General features: G+C 34.3%; 1 protein-coding gene and 1 long non-coding RNA gene across 3 annotated transcripts; both read left to right on the forward strand.

Annotated features, from left to right (window-relative positions):
• Positions 1 to 11465: 11465 nt before the first annotated feature.
• Positions 11466 to 13418, forward strand: LOC107641954 (aldehyde dehydrogenase family 3 member F1). Its single transcript, XM_088488969.1, has 5 exons — positions 11466 to 11624; positions 12086 to 12182; positions 12274 to 12409; positions 13167 to 13306; positions 13392 to 13418. The coding sequence occupies exons 1-4, from the start codon at positions 11466 to 11468 to the stop codon at positions 13186 to 13188; spliced, it is 414 nt and encodes a 137-aa protein (XP_088345095.1). The 3' UTR covers positions 13189 to 13306; positions 13392 to 13418.
• Positions 13419 to 13528: 110 nt separating this feature from the next.
• LOC148565190 (uncharacterized) lies at positions 13529 to 14127 on the forward strand. 2 transcript variants are annotated; one of them, XR_015883743.1, is made up of 3 exons: positions 13529 to 13767; positions 13887 to 13951; positions 14031 to 14127. It is a non-coding gene; the product is annotated as an uncharacterized LOC148565190 (long non-coding RNA). The 2 variants fall into 2 exon arrangements; XR_015883742.1 differs by having other exon boundaries at positions 13887 to 13944.
• Positions 14128 to 26850: the final 12723 nt, after the last annotated feature.

The raw sequence follows: 26850 nt of genomic DNA on the forward strand, positions 1-26850 counted from the left end.
TCTTGATCAACACCATTCAGGAGGAATTGAGATCTTGAGAGTTGGTGTGGCTTATGGATGAAAGATTTGCACTTAACCTCTTCTCATGACAATTAGATCAAGGAATTAGCAAGATTGATTGTGATTAGAGAGATTGGATTACCAAGGAATTGGGATCCAATCAATTTCAATTCGTCATAGATCTACTCAAATGATTGAGGAGGGAGTTGAGACCCAATTGATTCATGAAGGATTAGAATATCTCCGATCTCTGATGAACCACTTTCTCTAATTTTCTTCATTTTTAAACTTCTCTAATTTCAATTTTCATTTGATTTGTCTTGCTGTTTGAATCCCTGCACCCAATTTCCTTTATAATTCATGAAATTTAAGTTTCCTCGTAATTTAGATTCTGCAATTTTAATTTCTTGCACTCTAAGATTCAGTAATTTACATTTCTTGCAATTTAAGTTTCAGCCCTTTTAAATTTCTTGCACTTTAAGATTTAGCCATTTAAGTTTCTTGCCGTTTAAGCTTCAGTAAATTTACATTCTGCAACTTAAATTCATTGCTATTTACATTCTGTCAATCAATTTCCACTCGATTCATCAATATTAGCTTAACTAAATTCATCACCTATACTAAAGTTGCTTAATCCATTAATCCCTGTGGGATCGACCTCACTCCTGTGTGTTATTACTACTTGATGCGACCCGATTCACTTGCCGGTTAGTTTGTGTGGGATCGATTTTCCCCTCATCAGCTCTCAACAGCAAGCCTTGCCCTGTGTGTGCGTGCGCACATAAGTGTGCGTGCGCATGATGCTCAGTTTCTTGTATAGTTTAGAATTTCACAAATAAAATCTCGTTTCAAGTATAGTTCTAAACCTACAAAGAATCCTCACATACAAAAATATTGGTTGTCACAAGTACAAACCCCAATAAGAATTAACCAAAGTATTTAAACCTCGGGTCGTCTCACAAGGAATTGAAATGAAGTGGTCAATTATTGGCTATGAAGGTGTAAAGGGGGTTTGATTGATAAAAGGGGGGCAAGAAATTAAATGACAAGAAAAGTAAATCAAGCAAGTAAAGAAAGCAAGTAATAAAGAGACATTCATGGCAAGGGTTAAGAATATAGGCTTTCTATCCTAGTCACTAATATCAATAATTAACAAAAATTTATCTTATTACGTCATCCCTGACGATGGAAGAAGGTAACATATTATCTTCACACTTGGAGAAATTCTAACAATACTAGCTAATCTCAATCCAAATGTCCTGACCAACTCACGAATTGAATTAGCAAGAGATTAGAATCAATGGAAACAATACTAGCTAACAACTCTAGATCACCAACATGGGTTGGGTATCCATGACTCAGGATCACCTAATTTCTCTTTCCAAGCCAAGAATGCTCAAAACCTATTCTAACATCCAACCAAGCATTTTGTCAAACACTTGGATGGCATAAAAGGAAAGCATAATAAATTGCAAGAAATAGTAAAATCTACCAACTACCAATTGCAAGGAAAGTGAGATCACAACTCAAATCAACAATCAAAAGAATATCAAATATTAAATTGCATTAAAGGAGATCCAAATCCAACATGAGTGTATGAACATAAAAGAGACATGAAAGTAAAATTAACAAAAGAACTAAGAAGAATTGAAGTATTAGAACAAGTAATTGTAGAGGAAACAAGATGAAATCAAGTAATCAAATCTAGATCTAAGAGAAATTAACCTAATCCTAACCTAATTCTAGAGAGAAGAGGGAGCTTTTTGGTGTGGAATTTATAACCCACAAACTAACCGGCAAGTGCACCGGGTCGTACCAAGTAATACCTTACGTGAGTAAGGGTCGATCCCACGAGGATTGATGGATTAAGCAACAATAGTATTTGATAGGCTTAGTTAGACAAACAGAAAATAGTGTTGGAAGTTCAACAGCATTAAAAAGTAAATTCAAAGTTGAAGACAGGCAGGTGAATAGGTGTGGAATAAAATATGGGAAAATAGTTAAGGCTTCAGAGTTATCTATTTTTTCGGATTAACTTTTCTTACTAATTATTTTAATATGTAGGATTTAATTTACTGCAAACTATATGTGACTAGACCCTAATTCCTTAGACCTTTCTAGTCTCCTCTAAAATTCACTAACTGCCAATTCCTTGGTCAATTAATTCCAATTAGAAGCTACATGATCAAATTCCAGTTTATATGCCACAAAAATTTTAATTACCAAAAAATAAAAGGATTATATGTCACGTATCCTGTTAAATCCAGATAATTAAAATTTAGGATAATATGTTCAAGCTGTTGTTCAAGTAAAGAGATTTTCCAAGTTTTACAGGAACTCAAATAGAAGGAGGGTCATACTTCCGTTCCACCCAAATTCATAAAATAAAGAGCGAAAACAATTCTTAAATTATAAATCCATACATAAATTAAAATAGATAAAGCAATAAAATCAATCCATAGAAATAGACAGAGCTCCTAACCTTAACAATGGAGGATTAGTTGCTCATGGTTCAGAGTAGAAAATAAGGATTGTAAATTATAAATTGGAATAATGTTGTGGTCTAAATGTTGTGTTGGAACCACCCTGTTGGGATCCCTTTTATAACTAATCCTAATAATTTAAAAATCAAATTTCTAAAATTAAAATTAAAATAATATCTTTTCCTAAAATAAGATTTGAATTTAAATTCGAATTAATTAACAAGTCTTCAGCTGATGGGTCGGGACCACTTGATTTGTCCATTCTGTAGCTTCTAATCTGTGTTTTCTGGGCTGGAAACTGGATCAAAACAGCCCAAAAATCGACCCTAGCGTCTTTCTGCATTTTCTGCACGTTGCGCATGTCACGCGTACGCGTGGGTTACGCGCACGGGTCAATGGTCTTTTCCGCGAGCCACGCGTACGCGTCAGTCACGCGCACGCGTCGCTGAGCAAATCTTCAAATTACGCGTATGCGTCAGTCACGCGCACGCGTCGCCATGGATACTTCCAAATCACGCGTATGCGTCAGTCACGCGTACGCGTCGCTCCTCGCTGCCATCTCCTTTGATTCTTGTGCTGCAGAAACTCCATCAAATTCCGCCGAATGCTACCTAAAATAAACAAGTTGCAAAAGACTCAAAGTAGCATCTATATTGGCTAAAAGATAATTAATTCTTTATTAAACTCAACAAATTAGATGCAAATTCACTAGGAAAAGATAGGAAAGATGCTCACGCATCACTTTTCTCTCTAGAAAACTAAGTAAAGGCTCATCATGACTAACTAAGTGCTCCGCCTTTGCTCAATCTTCAATTTTGCATGAAATACCCTCAGAAACGAGTCGAATTTGAGCCTGGGCAGCTCAGAAATCGCCCCCAGCAATTTCACTTTAAGTGAGTCACGTGCCGAGCATCACGTGTACTCGTGGGTGACGTGTGCGCGTCGTTGGCCAAAACTCCTACTCACGCGTACGCGTGGGTGACGCGTGCGCGTGGCTTGCAAATCTCCAACACACGCGTACGCATGGATGACGCGTGCGCGTGGCCCTCAATTCTCCAAATGCTCCTTTCTTCATGAATTCTCCATTTGCATGCTTTACTCTTCATTTCTTCCATCCAATACTTGCCTTATGAACCTGAAATCACTCAACAAACACATCAAGGCATCGAATGGGATTAAGGTGAATTAAAATCACCAATTTAAGGGCTTAAGAAGCATTTTTTTTACACTTAAGCACAATTTAAGGGAGAATTACAAAACCATGCTATTTCATTGAATAAATGTGAGAAAAGTTGATAAAATTCCCTAAATTTAGCATAAGATAAACCACAAAATTGGTGTTTATCAAACCTTCCCACACTTAAACCAAGCATGTCCTCATGCTAAACTCAAGAAAGAAACAAAGGGTATCAACATTTATTCAATGCAAGCTACCTACATGCAATCTACCTATATGCAACTATCTAAATGAATGCAACTACTTGGTCAAAATAATTCAATTCCCAAGAATACATATAAAAGTACAAGGGCTAAATAGCAATCAAAGCAAACCCACAATTGAATTGATTTATTAAAAATAGTTCACAACTTTCAAGAAAAGATGATCATAGGTGGAAGCATGTAATTGAGCGATCGAACCCTCACCTGATGTATATCCGCTCTAGTCACTCAAGTGTATGCGGTTGATTCACTCAATTCTCCCCTAATCATGCTTTCTAAGATTTGTTTTTCATCTAACAAATCAACAATTATTTCATGCATGCATACAAATATCATGAGGACTTTCCCATAGGTTGTAATGGGGCTAGGGTCAAGGTAAGGGTGTATATTTGGTCAAGTGGCCTAGAATTTGAATCTTTGATAAGCTTAAACTTCCTACCTAACCTATATAGTAACCTATACAATCTCAAAGTTAACCTAACTTCCCATTCTTTACTTTTTCACATACTCATGCATTCTCTTTTGATCACCACACATATGCATTGATTTTTATTGAACTTTACTTTGGGGTATTTTGTTCCCTTTTTATTACTTTTCTTTTTCTTATTTTTCTATCTATTTTTTTATATTATTTTTTTCTATTTTTCTCATTCTTTTTTTTTTCTTTTCAAACTAAAATATACACAAAAATATCAATGCATATGGTTTAAACATAATTGATACATGAGTATGTACCAAATTCCCATGATTTTTAACAAAACTGTAAAATACACTTTTATCTTTACCCAATGTTCCCAACTCTCCCAAAATCAAATGATACACTCTCACTAGCCTAAGCTAATCAAAGATCCAAACAAGGAACATTTATTGTTTTTCACTTAGGCTTGTAATGTGCTAAAATTAAGAACAAATGGGTTAAGTATAGGCTCAAAATTTGCTAACAATGGAAAATAAAAGGTAGGCTATTTCGGCAAGTGAACTATTTGAAACAATGGCCTCAATCATATAAGTACATGTATACACAAAATAATGGACATAAAGAATCAAACAAATCAAAGATTACAATCATAGAAAGAAAATAGTCACACAAGAATGAAAATAAGTAGTTATATGATGTAACCACACAATTAAGGCTCAAAACACACATGCTTGTGTTCTTAGCTCAAAAATCATTTTCCATAATGTATAGTTCTAGCAAGTTCTAAAAAAAATGTTTTTCTCAATCAATTGGGGTACCCTATAGATAAAATCCTTCAAAAATCTCATTATTTTGCTAAGCTTATTATATGCAAAATAAGAAAATACAACAAAAATTCATAAAAGACGATTAGAAACTTGTCACCCAAAAACGCCGACTGGTCGGACGACCTCCCTACACTTAAAAGTTTGTACCGTCCTCTGTGCACTCAATGATGGGCAAGGGGTGTGGTGACTTTCCGGGTTGCCACCTTCAGCTGGCGGATCAACCGGTTGCTGCATATTTTTTCTTTCGCTTATGTTTTTGCTTATGGTGCATCAGTCATGAAAAATAGAAAATAACATCGTAAGATGAGAAAATATAGAACCAAGGAAGCATGAATTGTTGGAATGAGGTAAATTACTAGAATGAAGTGAGTGACTTAGTGTGACATTGATGCAGAATAGGTGTGTGATTCTAAATTAGGCGCCCTTTAGAACACACACACTATCATAGAGAGATATGTCACAATTACACAAAGAAAGTATGCACGTCACGAATTCTAGTGTGCTTGAGATACTTCGAAGAGAACTTGTAGGTTAAAACAACCAAAAAAGCAATAAGGAAGCATAAAAGCATTCAAGCAAAGTCAAGAAATTACGAATTGGATAATGGATGGACATTGATTGATGTGCAAGGTAACTTTAATGAACAAGATGGAATGTGAAACTTACACATCAAACAATGACACATATTGAAGTTTATTTGCAACACCTAAGTGACATAGAGGTGGAGCACATGGATGCTATGGAACTTAAGAAAGATAATATGGATGTGAAAATCAATCACATAGCAAGCATGGTCCACAAAGCTTAGAGAGCTCAAAAATATGTCACTTAGGTAAGCTTTTGATCCAATTTCGCAATTCCAAAATCTCAACGCATGAAATAGGTGATGTGAATACGGATCAAGCATAGCAAGCATCACCTAAAAAAATGCATTGATAATGTACAATTGCCTAACGATGGAAGATGAATGCATGGCGGCCAAAACATGCAATTCAAAAGAGTTAAGATACTCGGAGGCAATGTACAAGTACTTGGTATTCAAAACATTGAGCATTAAGAACTCGAAACCAAGTAACAAAATTGTACCCTCAACAAAGAATCCAACAATGAATATCAAAAATAGTTATGCTAAAATAGCATTCAATTAATAATAAGCAGCAATAAACAGTAAACAAGGTTAATAATCCAACACTTATAATGGAATAGAAAAAATAAACATGAAACAAACTAACTAAACAACTAACTAAAAGAAATGGTGTTATATGGTGTTTGGTAGTATTGGGTGATGGTTGAAGGGTGGAAAGAAGAGAAGAGAAAAGAGAAGAAGGAAAGAAATGGAAAGAAGAGAAGAAAAGAAGATGGGTGATATAGGGCATCCCATGCGTACGCGTCAGTGATGCGTGCGCGTGGAGTGGTGAAACGGGAGCGACGCGTACGCGTGTGGAACGCGTACGCGTGGTGGGTTATTCTGAGAGGGTCGACGCATACGCGTGAGATATGCGTACGCGTGGGTGAAGGCACAAAGTTGACACACTTCACGCACAACTCTCGGGTTTTTGGCTTTGGGGTGAAAATTTTTAATCCACGTATACGCGTGGGTGAGGCGTGCGCGTGGATGGTTCAAAAAAATTGTCTCATGTATTTCTCACTGAGCTTGAAGTCAAAAGAAAAAGAAGTGACATATTGCATGAGAAATTGAGTTTATATTTAAGAGTAATCTTATTTACTTAACTGTGGTGGTATTATTTGTGATTCTGAATGCATGACATGAACAGTGCATATTTGAATTTGAATCAAAGGATGTTGATGTATAAGGAACAGGAATTTAGATAACTATTATGAATTCTCTAAAGTAAACAAAAGCTTAATCCTTGAAGTAAAAGAAATAGCAAAAAAAAAATAAGAGCAAGGTCCAAGGCTCTGAGCATCAATGACTAGGGAGGTCTGACATGATTAAAAGCTCAAAGAGTTGTTCTCCTAGTCATATGCTTGTAGTGTAATTGTGTCAAGTAATCCTTGAGACAGAGCACTAAGAGGCAAGATCAAGTGCATTTAGCAGAGTATGCCCAAGGCTTTGAGCACCACTGTCTGGGAGGAACTGAAAGAAAAATCAGAACTTAAAGAAAGTTCCCCAGTTATGTGCTTGTGGTGTTTTTGTGTCAAGTAAAGCTTGAGACAAAACATTTAAAGTCACGGCTAGGCTCAGGGTGCAAAGAACCTAAGAAAAGAGAATTAAAGGAAATTTTCTGTGTTCAAGGATTAAACTGAAGCATAAAATATTAGAGAATTCATAATATTATCCAGATTCTAATTCCGAATGACACTAACATTCTTCGGATTCAAAGGATAGTGAGATGCCAAACCTATTCAGGATTGCAGTTGTAAACCCCCCTTTAAGAAGAGACATGAGCTTAATTGAACTCTCACTCTCATGTAAATTCACATCCTAGGTCTATATTAGTTTTGGTTGCTTGAGGACAAGTAATAATTCAAGTTTGGTGTTGAGATGCGAGAGCATCTTCTCTATCTATTCCAAGTGAATTTGCATTCAAATTGTTGAGTTTAATCAAGATTTAATTACCTTTAGCCACTATGAATGCTACTTTGAGCTGTTTGCAATTTCTGTTTATTTCAGGTAGCATTTGAATGGATTTGACGGAGTTTTGTAGCAGAAAAGGAAGAAAGCGAATGATGCTGTCAATCCCGACCTCCTTGCACTCAAATAGGAATAACTTGAGCTATAGAGATCCAATTGATGTGATTCTAGCAGCATTAGAAAGATAACTTCTAGGGCTTTTGAACGATATATAATAGTATACCCTTCTCTTCTATTTCATACGTACAATCCTACGTTGAACTTGAAGAACTCTAAGTTCAGCGTGGGATCAAAAGCACAAAGGAGGAATCACGCTTCACTCCACGCTGAACTTGGGATAATCCAAGTTTAGCGTGGACTCAAAGGGAAATAAGCAAAACGCTGCTGCCTCCTCCACGCTGAACTTGGGAATTTCCAAGTTCAGCGTGGATCCGAATACCCCAAGTGGTACCCAAGCACACAGAAAGCTGCGCATGAAGCTAAATTAATTTTGATTGAATTTGTATTTTATTTTAAAATAGGAAAAGATATTATTTTAGTTTAGGAAATATATTTTACATTAATTAGGATTAGATATAAAAGGAAAAAGAATCAGCCCTTCGGGCACGTCTCTTCTCTTCTGCCTCATTCCGCACTTTACAGTTTACCTGAATCCTAGTTTTTCTCTCTGAATAATGAGCAACTAAACCTCCACTATTAAGGTTAGGAGTTCTGTCTATTGTATGGATTGATACTATTATTTTTCTATTTTAATTCATGTACTGATTTATAATTCAAGAATTATTTTCGTTCTTTATCTTATGAATTTGGGTGGAACGGAAGTATGACCCTTGTTCTAATTGAGTTCTTGTATAACTTGGAAAAGCTCTTTACTTGAACAATAGCTTGAAAACAATTTCTTTTAAATTTCTAATTATCTGGACTTAATGGGATATGTGATATATAATCCTCTTATATTTGGGTAATTAGGATTTCTGTGGCATATAAACTAGAATTGAACTTTATCCTCTAAATGGAATTAAGTGACCAAGGAAGGGGTCTCACATACTTATTATCAATAACAGGAACAGGAGAAAGAACAGATATATCTACCCAAGTTAAGTCGGACAGGATTTTAGAAGTCATGTTAAGAATTACTAAACGAGATATAAAAGCTATACCTACAATACAACAAAAGAAGAGTATCACAACAAAGTCGGAAAGTCGGGTACAACAACCAAAGCATTTAGGCAATTACGTAGGAGGTCGGACCATCCACAGCAAGGAAGAAGATGGCCATGGTTTTCAACCTCTCTTCTGAATCAAGCAGACAAACTACATTATAAAGATAAAAATGGCGTTATACTCATATGGACATCACCATTTGGAGGCAACAAGGGAAAACTCCACACTCAGATTCACAGCAACAATAACAACCAAAAATTCAAGTCAAGAAAGCATATCCTTGAGAATGATTTTCAACATACAAAGAGGAACTCCCAAACATACACAGAATCATTTCCAACCCTCTAATCATTCCCAACACAAGAGCATAGTAAAGAAAGTTCAAAAGTTAAAGGAACCAACCTTGAAGGATCGCAAGGCGGAAAGAGTATGCGAAAGTATCAAAAACACAAACGGTCCACGCGAAGCAAAAATTCAGAGTAGAGAATTCTTGAAATGTTGAGATGAAGAAAATGAAGAATCTGAAGAAAGGAGAGGGATGAAAAAGAACGTTTTAGAAGAAGCAAAAAAAGAAGAAAGACAAAGAGTTTGGGTATTTATAAAACACTATGGACAAAGGAGTAATTCCACACCCTCTCATTAATGGGGAAGGTTACCTTAGAGTAACGTGCAGAATTACGAAAAGATGTAATGCCTCACATTTTAAATCACGTCGAGCACCCGACCTAGCTCCAAGGAAGGTGGTTTGCCCGATCTGGTATCTTAAATCTACAAAAAATCAGTCTGACCTACAAATACTTGAATCCGAGCTAGTGAAAGCTCGGACTGAAGCAGGGGGCATTGTTCATACCCTGATCCATCTTTCAAAATGAATAAAGGTCCATTCAAGAGACTTGGCCTTAGCTACACCTACCCGACCTCCCAGAGGTCGGCAGCAGTTCAACCCTATTTATCTAAATAAGTAACTAACTCCTAAAATATTTCCCATTTATTCATAAGGGAGACCTCAACAAATTTTCTAGGAAAAGAGAACGGTTATCCACCATCAAAGGTGGAACTACACTAAAAGTCTACTATAAATACACTGACATCTTCAGGTATATTCAGAATCCAATCTATTAAAATCTGCTTTAAACACTTGCTAACTTAGGCATCGGCGTTCCTTGCAGGTACCACCCCCACCTTCTCATGAGGAACTCAAACAGGAGCACCTCGGCACCAACAGAAATTGGACGTTGTCTCAAAAGGAGTCTGGACCTCATGTTCAGGCAAAAAAATAATCCCGTTTCAGGTAACCCTTGAAATAGTTATAATGACAGTTATAACCGCTATAATTAACACTACCACAAAAGCGGAAGATAGCGGCACACAATTAGCAGCTGTTTTGATAATAGTCGCTATCTGATGAATTTCCAGCAGTTTTAATAGTAAACACGGAAAGAGCAGCTGTTTGATTTGATTTTGCCACAAATTTTAGAAAAAATGCTGCTAACCTAATTTTTTTTTGGTGATATTTTAATTCCCCTTTCCCAAAAACACAACACTCAGCACTCAGCAGCTTCAACAAATAAAAAAAGAAAGAAAGAAATGTTAAGAGAAGAGAGGGAGAAACGGAGAAGGAGAGGAAAGGGAGGAAGGAGCCGGGTCGGCGCTGCTGAGTTCGCCGCCGCCGTCGCGTTGCCGTGCCATCGGAAAGCTAGAACCGCAAGAGAAAGAACTGCGAAGAGAGAGGGAGACCGCATCAGCTCACCGCGAAGCCAGCGCCGTCGTCGTCCTCATCGCGGGTCTACACCGTCGCGTCTTGCCACCGCCGCCACCACTAAGCTTGCCGTCGTCGCCATTGAAGCCGAAGAGAGAGAGAGAGTGTGTTCGCGAAGAGAGGGAGAGCGCGCGCACACGAAGGATCGGAGAAGAACGACGAAAAGGGAAGGAGAAGCAGAAGACGATGAACCCAAGGGAGAAGGAGGAGGTCTGTTCTCGCACCGTCCTGCTCTGCACCCAGGTGAGCTCTTCATCCCCCTGTACCCTCTGCCCTCCTTTCCTCTCTCTTGCCCTTTCTTGCCGACATTGATCCATTGTTGTCTTGTGTACTGCAGATCTCACTTCGCGTAGTCATGGTCTTCCCCGCAGTCACAGTCGCAATCGCCCTCTACGCAGTTTGTAGCTGCCATCATCCTCCGCGCAGTTCCCACCTGCTCACGGTACCATATCCTTGACTCTGTTTTCTGTTCCCAGAATCTTAGATATAGCATAAACTTGTTATCTTGTGCATTTTGTTGTTTTTATGGAATATGTACACAAACTGTTTAATAGTTTTCCTCAGTGAAAAGCGGAGGAGCTCAACCTTTTATTTTCATGGATTTAATAAGCAGTTGCGTGATTTTTTCTCTTTCGAAGTTTTAGTTTGATTGTTCTATTTTATTTGAAATTAGTATATGTTGAAGGGTACCATTGATGGTGTGGTTATGAGTTTATCAAAAGATTGATTATGCTTGGTTTATTCATTATTATGCTTAATGCAATATTTTATGAATGATATGAAGGAGTATTATGGGAGTGGAGAGACAAAGAAAGTGTCATGGAGAGAATCACAACTCAAAGGGTTGCGTCGTTTTCTCATTGAAAAAGAAGAAGATATTTTGAAGGCATTAATGCTCGACTTAGGAAAGCATCAAGTTGAAGCTTTTAGAGATGAGGTTATGCCTTTATTTAATTTGTTTATAATTACACTTGAAAATGGTTTGTTTCTGTTCAAAAAAGTGTGTCATCATGTATACTATTTACCACTTCTAAGTTTAATGAAAATATTTGACATTATTATTATTGCCTTTCTATTAGTTTAATCTTTAATCAATATAGTTCCTTCCTAATTTAAGCTTTCTTTTAAATTCATGCATTATGCATGCATTGAGTAGTAATAATAGTAACATTAAAAAAAAAAGAAAACTATTTTTCAGTTCTAATTGCCAATTAACGAATTGGCCCTTTTAAGCAGATAGAAACTTTGATGAAGTCCTTGAATTTTGCATTGAGTAACTTAAAATATTGGATATCAGGCAAAAAGGTGAGATCAGTGCCAATTTTCCTAATTCCATTTTTTTTTAAATTTCAAAGATAAGCATTCAAGCCTAATGGATTTAAATTTGTTTTTTGATAGGCTAAATTGCCACAAATAGCACTGCTTAGTAGTGCAGAAATTGTTCCTGAACCTCTGGGCCTAGTCGTCATTATTTCATCTTGGAATTTCCCCTTTGGTGAGTCATGCTTTTTGAACCATTTTTCTTATGTTGATCAAGTATTTGTATAGCAAATTAATAGAGGGAGTTACAATTTAATTAATGATAGGTTTATCCTTGGAGCCACTAATAGGAGCAGTAGCAGCTGGAAACACAGTGGTCTTAAAGCCTTCAGAGTTGTCACCAGCATGTTCTTCCATACTTGTCCTTGGACTTCCCAATTTCTTGGACCTCCCAATCATAAGGTGTTTGAAGATTCATTAGTCCTAAAACTTTCTGTAGTTTATTTCATGCCATTGAATTTGCTTAGCTTATCATAGATGTGGCCTCTTCAATTTAATTTCTCCTGGTTATGTTTTTCTGTCTTTTAGGCTTGGATTATGCTGACCCAAAAGGGAAAGGAAATTTTTTTGGAAAAGTTTTTCTTGCTGCTGGATTAACAGCATTATGCATTATATATCTTCTTGGTTCAGATTATGCTTTCAGGTTATTTTGATTCAGATTTGGCTCAGGGTATTCAGGTGATAAGAGGCTGTTTTTTTATGAGTTCAAGCCTCTGGAAGCCTTGAATCCCATCTCTTTAAAAGAAACTTTATATATTATTGGTTGTTATTAATATTGTTTCAAATTAAAGAGTTGTTTCTGCTCACCTCTATCTATATATGGCAATTATATGACAATTTGTTTGACCTTGGAATTCTAGTAAACATGAGATATTTGAAGAGAAATTGTTATGGTTTTGGTTGACAATAATGATGTGAGCACTACATAAGCTTGCTAATTATTATGCTTGTAATATCGTACTGCTGTTTATTGGCTTGTTTATTGTGCACATACCTGCTGTTTATTGTGCACATACCTGCTGTTTTATATTCTCCTATATCAACTGGGTTGTTGAAATGGTATTGCACTTTTTTAGTTATGCTAATATTTCTGTTATCTGCCCATGGTAGCAAATCTTTCAAGTAAAATGGTAATGAATACTTTTCTCCTTCCTCTCAGGAAGCAATCTTCAGAGTTATAGCTGCTATTCTTCATCTTGGAAACATTAACTTTGCAAAATCAGAGGAAGAAACTGATTCATCAGTTCTAGAAAATGAAGAGTCCAAGTTGCATCTCCAAATAACCGCAGAACTTCTCATGTGTGACCAAATTTCTGTTGTTATCATTTGCAATAGCTTTCTTTTTGTTAATGTTACATATCTTTTAAATTATTTCTTATTTCAGGTGCGATCCTAGTGCTTTGGAAGATGCACTTTGTAAGCGTGTGATGATTACCCCAGAGGAAGTTATTAAAAGAAGTCTTGATCCTCTTGGTGCAACGGTTAGCAGGGATGGTTTAGCCAAAACACTATATTCTTGTTTATTTGACTGGTACTATGTTAATGTCAAGTGTAAAATTATGAATTTAAAATATGAAAAATGTGTCCTATCCTATGTTTATTGCACTTATGTTATTTGAATCTGAATAATTTTTTATCTGTTCTATTGTTATGTGCAGGTTAGTCCAAAAAATCAATGTCTCAATTGGGCAAGACCCAGAGTCAAAATGTCTCATTGGTGTTCTTGACATATATGGCTTTGAAAGCTTTAAGAATAACAGGTGAACATAATCATATTATTCACTCAAACACATGCGTGTGCGCGCGCGCACACACACATATCATTGTTCCTCTTGAGAGTAGCATAAATCTGAGTTGATATCTAATTCCCTCTTTACAGTTTTGAGCAGTTTTGTATTAATTTCACAAATGAAAAGCTGCAGCAACATTTCAACCAGGTATGAGGTTAGTTTTTAGATATTTGACAACTTCAACTATCACTTTTTCTCATAACATGCATTCCAACATGGATAATGTCCTGCAGCATGTGTTTAAGATGGAACAAGAGAGATATACAAAAGAAGGGATTGACTGGAGCTACTTAGAATTTGTGGATAATCAAGATGTACTTGATCTAATTGAAAAGGTTTATACATACTTTATGGCTATGCTTCATTTTGGAATATTTATAGCTAGATTTCAATCTGATAGAGCAACATCTAATGTTATATATATATATATATATATATATATATATATATATATATATATATATATATGTTTGCAAACTGCTTATGTAGTTTGTATTTGATTTACTTTGTAATATTCAGAAATGCAACTTAGATACTAATTTGTTTATAATATGTAAACATCTTTGCAATTATTACAAAGAATTTTCAAGATGTCTCCTCTGAATTTGCCTTCAAAATGTTATGCCCTCATTATCTAAAGTAATCCTTTTGATGTAGAAACCAGGTGGAATCATTGCTCTTCTTGATGAAGCTTGCTATGAAAAAGTTTCTTCACTCTTTCTCTCTCTCTCTCTCTCTCATGTGAATTCATGTAACTCTTGTGTACTACACATAAATGCACTGCATTCTTGTTTTCTGTTTACAAATGCAAATAAAGTGTATATAGATTCACTTACAGGTGGACCAATATGCTGTTACAAATGCAAATAGAGTACATAATTAATTCCTCCCGTTATTCAGTTTTTTTATAAGCTCAGGTATGAAATTGAGACAGTTAAAAACTGTCTCATTTTTTTAAAATAATTCTACATAGATTTGTGGCGGTTTAAAACCGCCGGAATTTTTTTTAAATCCGCTGACAGAATAGCGGCGGTTTTGCAACCACTGCAAAATCAATTATCTGATTTGCTGCGGTTGTGCCAGCGGTTTTTCAAAACCGCCGCAAAATCAAATCTCCACCCCCTAATAGACAACGTTTGTGGAACCGTTGGAATTTCGTTTCGCGGCGGTTAAAAACCGCCGCAAATCGCTAAAAGAACCGCCGCTATTCGGCGTGTCCCCTTATAGTGTAAAAATATGAACGGTCGTGTTTTACAAAAATTTTTTTATAGTACTGTGTAGATTTTTTTTTTGGTTTAATTACTCTTTTGGTCACTATAGTTTTGCAAACTTTTTAATTAGGTCCCTATACTTTTTTTCCTTTTAATTGAGTCCTTGCACTAAATTTTATTTCTAATTAGGTCCCTATACTTTTTTTTCCTTTTATTTGTGTCCCTGCACCAATTTTTTTTAAATTAAATTCTTATATAATTAAATTACTATTAAGAGGGACCTAATTGAAAAAAAATTTGGTATAGAAATCCAATTAAAAAGAAAAAAGTATAGGAACCTAATTAAAAATTTCGCAAAGCTATAGGGACCAACAAAATAATTAAACTTTTTTTTGTAATTTTCTTTCTTTATGTGCAAGTATTATTATTATTATTATTGTTATTATTATTATTGTTGTTGTTGTTATAAAAAAAATATCCTTTTCGATATTTTTCTGGAATGTTGAGTTATTATTATTATTATTATTATTATTATTATTATTATTATTATTATTATTATCTGTATAACAACTCAAGTGATCCAGACCAAAACAAAAATTAAAACGATCAAGGGGTAACGAGTTGTTGGACGAGAATAAAAATGGCCTTCCGACATGTTGAGAGGCTCATAATTCTCATAAATTTTATTGGTTCTTATAATTAGATTTTAGATTTTAAGACAATTCATTATCATCTTTCTCTCTAAGGAGAGAACAGGGTGGTCTCCTCTTTCCTTATCATTATTAATTATTACTAATAATGATACTGAAAAATCAGCTAAGATGACAGTTTTCACGTATCATGGTATAAAGGTGCATCACGCACTTGGTTTTGGCCACACCCATAAATGTGGCTAAAAGTAGTGTGGTGAAATGTATTAACCACATTTTTTTTGAAGAGGTGTATTTAGCCACATGTTATTTTGACAAGGTGTATAGTGCATCTTAAATTCTTAGTCGACATTGACACCACGATAGTGTGATTTAAAATAGCCGAAAATATCCTAACGTTAGAAAAATGACTATTTTCTGGCAAATTGATTCAGATTAAAATGCAGATTAAAATGGCGTGTTATACTATCTTGTGTGGGAATTAGCATATGACTTTCTACCATGCATCTGTATTCAAGTTATAGCCAATGATCCAACCACCCCCCTCCTTTTCTTAAATTTCCTGTGGGTCATATCGAATTTTGCATCTTGTGAGATAGGTAGCTAGATTAAGTGTACTTGCTAATATGCCATAAAGGGAAATAATGAAGTCATTAATTTGTAATGAAAAAATTCATTAGGGCTAAACCACAAAAGATGTTCTCTAGAACTAGCTTTTAATTTTATTAAAGACAAGTATTTACAAAACATTTTATAATACAATAAAAATAATTAAAAAATACATTTTTTTAAAATAGTAAATGACTTATGTATTTGATGTCATTTCTGTCTTTAATTTAAAATTTTTTAAAATATTTAAATAATTATTTTAAAAATGCATGTAAAAAAAACTAAAATTTGGTCCTTAATTTTTTTCATTCTTTAAATATTTTTGGCCATTTATAGGAAAATCTGTAAAAAAAAAATTTAATTATCATAAAATTTAATAATTTAGAATACTTTTGGTGGCTTATTATTTTTTAAGCTATTGTAATCTATCTATATCTACATGTCATGTAAGATTGCGGAAACAGATGTCAAGCGAATTTGAATAGCTGGCATTCTAATCCAAATTGATATTTTTCTATTAATATTTATTTTTGTTGGGGCTTTATTAACCAGTGAGGATCTAGTGTCCAATAAAGGCAGCTATATTAATATTCATGGTTTGCATTGCAAGGAACAATGATATATAAGGGATAGGGGGAAAAGGCAAAGAGGATGAGTGGGACTGGGCCTACTTGTCTGGTTGTCCCCTTAATTAGATCTCAAAGTAAAGTAATACCAAAGGTTTGTGGATGGTTTTTCTCAACTGAAAGAAATAATTGATAATTGGTAATTGGTAATCAACATTATATCATTATGAGGATATATACATAAAACGTTGCCCTGCATCAATGCCATTATTATTTTACCTACTTTTGTTTTTTCAATTTTAGGGTATGTATTGTTTCAAAGGTAAAAATTATTTAAAATTTTATCAGAGAGTTCTGCGATAAATTTATGCGTAAACCTCATAATTTTTTTTAATCAAATTTTCTTCTCAATCAAAGATATCTCTAAGGTTGTTTATTAAGTAGTGAAAAATAAAGCACAAATATTGAGAGATAAATAATAAAAATTATGCGTCCTTATAATATACAATCTTCTACATATATCTATATAACTCCAAACATAGTTTTAAATCTTTTTTATTTCTGTATCTATATCATATCGAATCTACATAGCACACCTTAATAGTTTTTGAGGAATTAATAGTTAGATGATTTGTCCACTCTTCACAGTTAAGTGTTGCAGTATGTGAAAAGTATTACTGAAATACGTATTAAAATGGTGCTTTCTTAGCATTCACGATCACTTCGATAAATTCAATGCTTGAATTTGTATTTAAAATGTAATCAATTAAAGCAAGGTGATATCCACACTTATAACGAAAAGTGAACTGTGTCCGATTATATGTTAGCAAGTGGAAGCTAGGATGATATAGGTGGTGAGATGCTTGCGAGTTAGAGTAAGGAAGTGAGTCATAATATGAAATTATTTTTAATGGAAGTCACCCAAAAAAAAAAAAATCCTAATTCGTACTCTATCTATTTTTTTTAAGGATAAGATGATTTCTATCTAAAAAAAAGACATTTTGATCTCTAATAATATTATTTTAGGATAATACGAATTTTTTGTTAAAAAAATATTAAATAATACAAATTAATTTTGTGAGATTTTATTTGTAATTTGTGATATTTTAAACCGAACAAAATTTTTTTCAACAATATGACCAATAATCAAAACTACTACCACTGCTACTTTCCTCGTCGCATCGTTTTAAGTTCTATCTCTACTATTCTAATTGTGTAATCATATCTTGTCATTGTCATTATATTATTTTCTCTACCATTGTCAACATTACACTAACATCTTCAACGTCACCAATTCCTTCTCTCATTTCTTATGTAATGCTTTTTTTTTCTTTTTGAAAGATTTCATACTATAATTTCTTTTTCTTTTGGTGATATCACTCCTGGAAATGATTTTTTTCTAATTAACCACCATTAGTAAAGAAATTTTAAAAAAATAAACTTATGAATAATTGTGATAATTTAAAACCTACAGATTATAAATAAAAACTCCCACAAAATTAATTTTTATTACTATTCGATGGATTTTCTAACAGATGATTTGTATTCTCACAAAATAATATTGTTAAAAGTCAAATGTTGAGTAGAAAAAATTCACAATTTATTGTGATCACAAATATTTGTTTGATTGAAAATTATGGCGTGATTGATTGTGCTATAAAGTTTTAGATTTGGTTTTAGTATTAATGCTGATTTGATTGGCAAAGAACTAACCATCAAGAGCAAAATATGAAGAGAATATGAAAGAGATTGTTACTGCTAAATATAAAAGAAAATACAATCATGACAATTATGAGAGAGATTGAACAATAACAATTAGTGTAAGTAATAAAGCAATGATTTCATTATGTTTGAAAATAATCAATTGCCAAGAATAAGATTTGAAGAAAGTATAGAAGGATTTGTTGTTGTCTATAAAAATGAAAGTATCACATTATTAAGAAGAAAGATTGGCTACAATGGTTAAGAAAGTTTAGTTTTTAATATAAGAAGAAGAATCAAGTTTCAAGAAATTCAAGGAGAAAATTCATAAAACAAAGACAACATGTGGAATTCCATTTTTTTTGCTTTGGTCTCAATTTGATACATTTAGTTTTAGTTTGAATATTCTTAGTATACAAAAGGCTTACGATTCAATGAAAGACTATTTAAAAAAGCTTAAGAACGAAAAGTCATAAACTAGGAAGATTAGCCAATACAATTTTAGATTAAGTTTGAGTATTTGTCATTGGTTTTTATTTGGTCTTGGTTTGGTTTTGGCATTTGTCTGTAAAACTCGGAATTGTAGCTTCTTTTGTCTTAGCGTAGAACGAGTTTGGATAATTTGTTTTTGTGTTGGTCTTGGTCTTCATCTTGATATTGGTGATTGTAATCTTGAAATTGATATAGTGAAGTTTTACTATTATTGTAGTAAAGACTGGACATAGACTTTACTGCACCTCGAAGTTGAACCAGGATACATGCTGGTGTCGTTCTCTTTACTTTTTCCTCTTTTATCTTATGTGGTTACATGAGACTAAAACAAAAACAAAATGTCCTGCTTACTAAGATTCGTGTTTAAATTTCAAAGAGTTCCTTGATTCAAACCCCCCACATTCTCAAGACATATAAAACCTTCAATTGGCATTAAAGATTAGGGTCTTGAAGTCAAGCTTAACAGCTTAGAGAAAAGATCCATGACGACCAATCAAGTCCCTTTCAACCTAACCAAAGGTCAGTCTTACCATCCTCCGTCTTAATTCAGTGAAACCAACTATTCCTACTGAAAGGAAAGAATGAGGATTTTTATTCAAGCCACAGACTATAATCTTGGAAGATCATCATGAATGAACCTAATGTTCTAACAAAGATGACACCCAAAGGACAAATTGTTCCAAGGAAGAAGGAGAATGGACAGACAATGAGAAGAAAAAGATGAAATCAAATACCAAGGCAGTGAAAAATAACAAAGAAAATCTGGGAGAAGCTTTAAGTAAGCCATGAAGCTAAGTAACAAACCAAAACCGATATGCTTATAATTATAAAAGATTATGAATCATTTTTTATTAAAGAAGAAGAGTCTATAGATGAGTATTTGAGAGATTCTCAATCATAATCAATGGCCTCAATGTATTGAAAAACAATTCACTAAAAAGGAGTTGGTCAGGAAAATTTTGAGAAGTCTCACTAAGAAGCGGGAGACAAAAGTGACTACTGTGCAAGAAGGAAATGATCTTAACAAAATCAATTTCTTTAGTTAAAAACTCAATTAACTGACTATAAATTAAATATCTCTAATATGCCTTTAATGTGTGACAACATAAGTGCCATTAACATTTTAAAAAATCTAGTTTTGCATTCTAAGATTAAACATATTAAAGTTAAGAATTTAATATCTCCATAATGAGAATGTTGACATTCAATTTGTTAAATTTGAGGATTACTTAGTTTTCTTATTGAAATTAATTTTCTGATCTAACACTATTTATCAAGTTTATCTTATAGATGGGAGATTTTTTTTAAATGATGTTATTGGCTAATTATCCTCTAAGAAAAGATTGGACTTATGGTCTAGATAATCTGTACTATAACCTTTTGATCAATTGATATGCAAAAATTATTTTTAGGCTTTATTTCTATTTTTTATATCTTTTGATTTAATTTTTCCTCTCAAAATCTTTTCTATTCTATCTCATATCATCGCATCTCATTAAAATCTTTTATCTCTTGCATATCATATATTTCATTTTTCCATATCATATCCCATTACTTCTTCCATATCATATCTATATTTTTTCTTTTCGATATGAAATTGACTTCCTACCCACTACCTTTATATTTAATCAACTTCACACACATTTATGGTGCACTATCTCCTCTTCTCACCAATTAGTTTTCTTTTTTTATCTCTTAATAAACGTTCAATTTTTTAATATAATGACAACTAAGAGAAAATTCTTTCTTCCAAACCCTCCGTGTCCAACACATACACACTAACACCTCACCTCCTCTTTTTCCACACAGAGAAATTCTCGTTCCTCTTCTTTTATCCATGGCACGCACCAAGTCCACGAACCTTCGTCTTGTTTCTTCTCCGCCTCTTTCCTCCTCTCAAGGAAAGAGGCCCATGCATGAGATAGATAGACATGAACAACCCCCTTCTTACTTTTCTCTGCATTCTGTTCGAACACCATTGTCTGTGAATCCTCTTGCCTACAAATCCTTCTACTCTATGCTTCCTAGAGAACCATTTGATGGAACTCGTTTTCAATACTTCAAGAACTGGTTGTTATACAAAGAGGATATTTTCAAACGGTCTTTATGCCCTACCAAATTAGTTGATTTAGACAAACTTTGCTTAAAAAATTTTGAACTTTGTTGACATTTTTGAGTGTCAAGACTGGCTTCTTCAACTCGTAAAAGTATTTTATGCCAATATAGATTTTCATAAAGAAAGAATCATCTCTATTATTAAAGAAAAAACATCATTCTTGATCGCCCTTGTCTAAATCAGGCACTTGGTTTTTCGATTATGACATTCAAGTTTATACCTCTGGTAAATGGGATGAGAAACTTAATGTGTCTTTGTTTGATGCTGTGGGCAGTATATGTGTTAATATTCCTTCACGTGATGGCATTATGCCTTCTCACCGTGCTTTAGGTCATATCCGTGCCCAACTCCACAGAACTGTTAACCATATTATCCTTCCCCAAAGTGGCACCTTTCAAAAAGTCTCCTTCTATGACACTTGTTTTATTTGTTCTTCAACAAAATTCAGATATCTTCTATTATCTTTTAGTTTTCCACATGTATAAATGTGTAACTAGGTTCCACAATACCACTTTTCCCTATGGCATGTTTCTTACAAAGATACTTGAGTTGCATAATGTTAATTTCAATGATAAAATTTATGAAGAATGTAATTCCTATTAGAAAGGAGGCAAGGCTGCTAAGAACATTGTTGCACATTTCAGAGGAAAAGAAAAGCTATCTATCCAAGGTGTTAGAAGCTCAAGGGCTTGTCGGTGCTCAACTAACTCCAAGTTCTCTGAGCTCACCAAATTATGTGAGACTTGGCTCAGGAATTTAGTAATCGTGTGGAGTTACAGTAGGAGACATACTTGAACAACGACAAAGAGATGGGATTGTTGAGTCTAATCTAAGGAAAACTAAAGGTCGAATTGATATCTTGAACAGTACATTGATGATCTCACCTCTAAGCACTATTTTTCTAATGTGGATGCTGAAAAAGAGAAAAATTTTGCCAGTTCTAATGCTGAATGATACCAATCACTACATTGCTGCTCTTTTTTGTTTTAAAGACATATTTTGGGTGACTATAAACATTAAACACTAATTTGCTTTTGTTATGTTTTGTGGTCTCTAACTTATTTTTGCAGGTTCTTGATTCTCTCCATTGATGACAAAAGAGGAAGTAATTGGAATAGAGAGAAAATAGGAATAGAAAGACTTATGGTTTATGTTATAAGCTTCTTGCTGAAACTATTTTGAGACTTAAGTAATGTTGTTGTGTCATGTTTGGTTTATTAGCGGCATCTTTTCACTCTTGCTGATAAGGTTATATAGCTGTTATTATTTGCTATTTGCATATGTTTTTGCTACACTCTAATTTTTAGCTAAAAGACTTTATAGCATATATTTAGGGGAATCTCTTATTTAATCTCTGGACTCAGGGAGAGATCTTTCTATGATTGAAAGGGAAGTTATCACATTCTTATTCCTTGTTGCTTTAAATGCTATCCCTTTTAAAATGTTTGTCATTAAGAAGGAGATTGTTGAGTAAAAAAAAATTCATAATTTATTGTGATGACAAATGTAACACCCTATCACACAGAGCTTTATGCTTAAGTCGTGAAATAGAGGTGGTGAGGTATTACGACCTCTAAAATAAACACACACACACACGAAAAATTAATAACTAGGACACACACACACACATGAAAAATTCATAACTAGGAGCCTTCAAAAAGAAGCTAAACAAAGCGGTAAAAGAAAAATGCATCACACACATAGAAAGAATGTAAAATGGTCAAACAAACTCAAAAAGAAGGATAAACTATATATATATATACAAAGATCAGATTTCCAAAATACAGATATCAAGCTCCAAACTTGACCTGCGAAGCTAAGGCTGGTCAGAATATAAATAAAACATATGTTTCCCCAAAAGTAACCTCTAAGAGGGCAAAATACAAAATATACATGCAAAAAATCTATATACCTATATACATAGCCTAAAATAAAATATAACAGCCCAAAAGATAGATCATGGCTTGTAAGGAGGGTCTCTAGATGCTTAACGAGGTGCCTCTCAAACTGCATTTGAAAAACATCAGAATATGTATGGAATAAGAACCGGGGGTTTTAAGCATGGTAAAGGTGCCCGCCTAGATAATATATAAGGTCTCAGGAAAGCCAGAGGCAATCCTAGAACTCCTACACTCAAAAATTAAGCTAAGAGAATTATACTAAGCCATAAATTTGGTAATCAAACTATGGGTGTCTAAATTTAATCTAACACTTCAACTTGCTGTCTCCATTAAACCTCCTAATCACCGGTGTAACACTCCCCCACACTTCTGCTAAGAAGGGTCTTTCAAAAAACATATACATATAATTCAAACATGAAAAACATAGATAGAATACAAATACGGCAAATAGACAATTAGCAGATAAGCATAGTTAAACAATTAGACAAACCAAGATAATGAACACTCAAGCAAATCATACAATGCACATGATGTATGCTTGTCCTGTGGCTGATGAGTCTCATCTATCGGTTATATAGCAAACCTGACATATCCTGGTAGCTAACCGTAGACAGACCCTCTGTGCACCACATCCCTAAGCTCAAAATTATCCATGGAAAAAACCCCAAGCTCAAACACATACACACACACGTGTGTGTGTGTGTGTGTGTGCCCGTGGGAGAACCTGAGGAGTTAAAGTACCCAGTCAAATTTTGCAACAGAGAGTTAACAGAGTATCGAGTCTCAACCTAGAGCAGGTGGCCAAGAAAACTCATATCTCAAATAATTTAATCACAATTCATCATTGTCAATGTCATTCTCAATCATGTCTCATTCGCTCTAAATTCATCATTATTGTCTCCATCATTATCAATTACTTCTCTTTCAGCATTATCAACACCCCATTACGTAGTTAATCATTTCACAGATCCCCTTCAATATCTACTTAACATATTCAACATGCTCACCCTAATTCTAAAGCTTAACAACTCACTATGAGACCCTAAACAGGTGTTAAAGAGGTTTGAAAAACTAGAGAATATATTTTAAACTCAAAAATTCAACTTTTACCCAAAAACACAAACCACAATTTTTTCCAAAATTTTCAATTCAAAGTCCATTATGACACAACCCAAAATAGCCTCTCATGTCTCAAACCATATTTAGATGCTTTCCAAATCACTTCACAATATACCAACATTCAAAACCACACAATCTATTCAACAAATTCATTCATACAATCTCACTAAATCCAACACTAACCATTAACACTTCATATCAAATACATATATCAAATGCATATATCATACCTACTTCCAATCTCCAACCACAATGCACATTAGACTTCCACAATCATTTTCTATATCCGCAGAACATGAACAATTCACATAATTTAGTTTATCCTATGGTCAACTAGCCTAAGTTTTCACGTGACATTAAATATTAACTACGAGAAACCAAAACCATACCTTGGTCGATTTCTTCCAAGCTTAAAACACCACAAAACCCCTCTTTGCAAGCTTTCTGACCTCCAAACCAAATTCAACGAGTCTCAGCCACCAAAGCTTGATTCCAGGCCCTCTAATTCACTGATTCAATCTCCAATTCAACTTAAATTCAATCTAATCTATACAAATCACCACAATTAACACTAGGATTCACAAAATTGGACAAACCACAAGGGTTTAGAGATTTCTTATCTTACCCATTAATGATTGGGGTAAAATTCAATAACCTGCCACTAGATCGAACCTAAATCATCAAAAACCTCAAAACCTTCAATACCCATAACTAAGATTCACAAATTCAATAGAAGAGAGAACTGGGCAAGAATAACAAAATTTCTTACCATTTTTTTCGGATAGAATTGAAGAGGATTCTAAGACAAATGCGTGGTTGCAAACGGCTCGTCAATCGGAGCTTCGGATCGGAAGTTACAAGGATTTAAAATTAGGAATAATTTTTAGAGGGGGATTAGGGTTGCTCTTCAATTTCTTCCTCAGTGTGTTTTTGTTGAATGAAGGGAATGAGTGGCTGGGTTTGCTATTTATATGTCGGGCCTTGGGACCTGGTTTGGACTCGGTCCAACCCAATTCAGCCCGTTGGCCCAATTTTGGGCCAAAATTTTTAAAATTTGTATTAAAAATTTGTATTTTAATTATTTTAACATCTTTAAACTATAAAATTTAATTTTCCTAATTTCTTTAAATAATAATTAATTTATTGACTAATTATTTATTTATTTTCTGGGGTTTACATCCTACCAACTTAATTAAGAATTTTGTCCCCAAAATTCAAATTCAGTTACCTAAAAATAGGTGAGGGTAGTCACTCCTCATTTCTGACTCGAGTTCCCAGGTGTGTTCCTCAATTCTAGCTCAACTCCAGGCAACTTTTACTAATGATACTTTCTTTCCGCACAATTGCTTAATACTAGTATCGTCAATTTGGACCGGTGTCACTTGAAGCGTCAGATCATCTTTCAATTGAATTGATTTAGGTCTAGAATGTGATTAGCATCATAAGTGTTCTTCTGAAGTTGCGAAATGTGAAATACGTCGTGTAGGTTCAAAAGATGCGATGGTAAAGCTATTAGATATGCCACTTGCCCAATTCTCTTTAAGATTTGAAATGGACCGATATAACGAGGATTCAATTTCCTTGTTTTAATTGCCCTACCCACTCCTGTTGTTGGAGTAACTCTTAGGAATACATGATGTCCTTCATCAAATTCTAACGGTTTTCATCTCTGATTGGCGTAGCTCTTCTAGCGACTCTAAACGGTAAGTATTCTGTTGTAGATTTTCTTAATCTGTTTTATGGTTTCAACTACTAAATCAGGCCCCAATAACCTTGACTCTCCAACTTCATACCAACATAGTGGGAATTGGCACTATCTTCATTATAGAACCTCATACGAAGCAATTCTGATGCTCGCATGGTAACTGTTGTTGTATGCAAACTCCACTAGCAACATATAACAATCCCAGCTCGGCAGTTGATCCAACACACAAGTCCTTAACATATCTTCCAGGGTTTGCATCGTCCTCTCCGATTGACCATCGGTTTGAGGATGGTATACGGTACTTAAACTCAATTGAGTTCCAAACGCTTTCTGAAACACCCCCAAGAATCTTGATGTAAAATGAGGATCTCTATTAGAAACCATGGCTATAGGCACACGATGTAGCCATACAATCTCCTTAATATACAAACAGGCTAACTGATTGCAAGGATTCATACCGGTTCGGAATTCCACAAAATATTTCCGTTGTTAGTATAGTCCAAACTAATAGTCAATCCTCGAATCAAATTAAATTTGGTTTTGTCACAGGTACAAACCCCAAATAAGAATTAACCGAAGTATTTGAACTCCGAGTCGTCTCACAAGGAATTGCAATAAAATATTTAATTATTAGCTATGAAGATGCATGGGGGTTTGATTTGGAAATTGACAAGAAAATATAAATGATAAGAAAGTAAAATAATGAGAACTAATAAAAGAAATGGGAAGAACTCTTGGCTAGACATAGGTAAATTGAGATTACCATCCTTGTCAACAAACCATATATTGATAATTATGAGAGGCCAACCTATTAAGTCTACCTCCAAAAACTTTAAGTACGTAATATTTACTCCTAAGCTTGAAGTACGTCAAATAGGCTTGATCACATCAACCCATAAGTCCCAACCTATCTACTAATTAGATTAGTAGGGGTTGGTGTCAATGAGCATCAAATTGATCACATAGGATTCTCAAATCACCAA

This window comes from Arachis ipaensis, chromosome B5 (genome assembly GCF_059453495.1).
Source record: "Arachis ipaensis isolate K30076 ecotype BB chromosome B5, ASM5945349v1, whole genome shotgun sequence".
Lineage (NCBI taxonomy): Eukaryota > Viridiplantae > Streptophyta > Magnoliopsida > Fabales > Fabaceae > Arachis > Arachis ipaensis.

What these genes read in the sequence shown, in the direction of transcription:
- LOC107641954 (XM_088488969.1), top strand. Translation starts at nt 11,466, where the DNA reads ATGAAGGAGTATTATGGGAGTGGAGAGACAAAGAAAGTGTCATGGAGA. An exon ending in TTGAAGCTTTTAGAGATGAG is followed by an intron (nt 11,625 to 12,085) that starts GTTATGCCTTTA and finishes GTTTTTTGATAG; the next exon opens with GCTAAATTGCCACAAATAGC. An exon ending in ATCTTGGAATTTCCCCTTTG is followed by an intron (nt 12,183 to 12,273) that starts GTGAGTCATGCT and finishes AATTAATGATAG; the next exon opens with GTTTATCCTTGGAGCCACTA.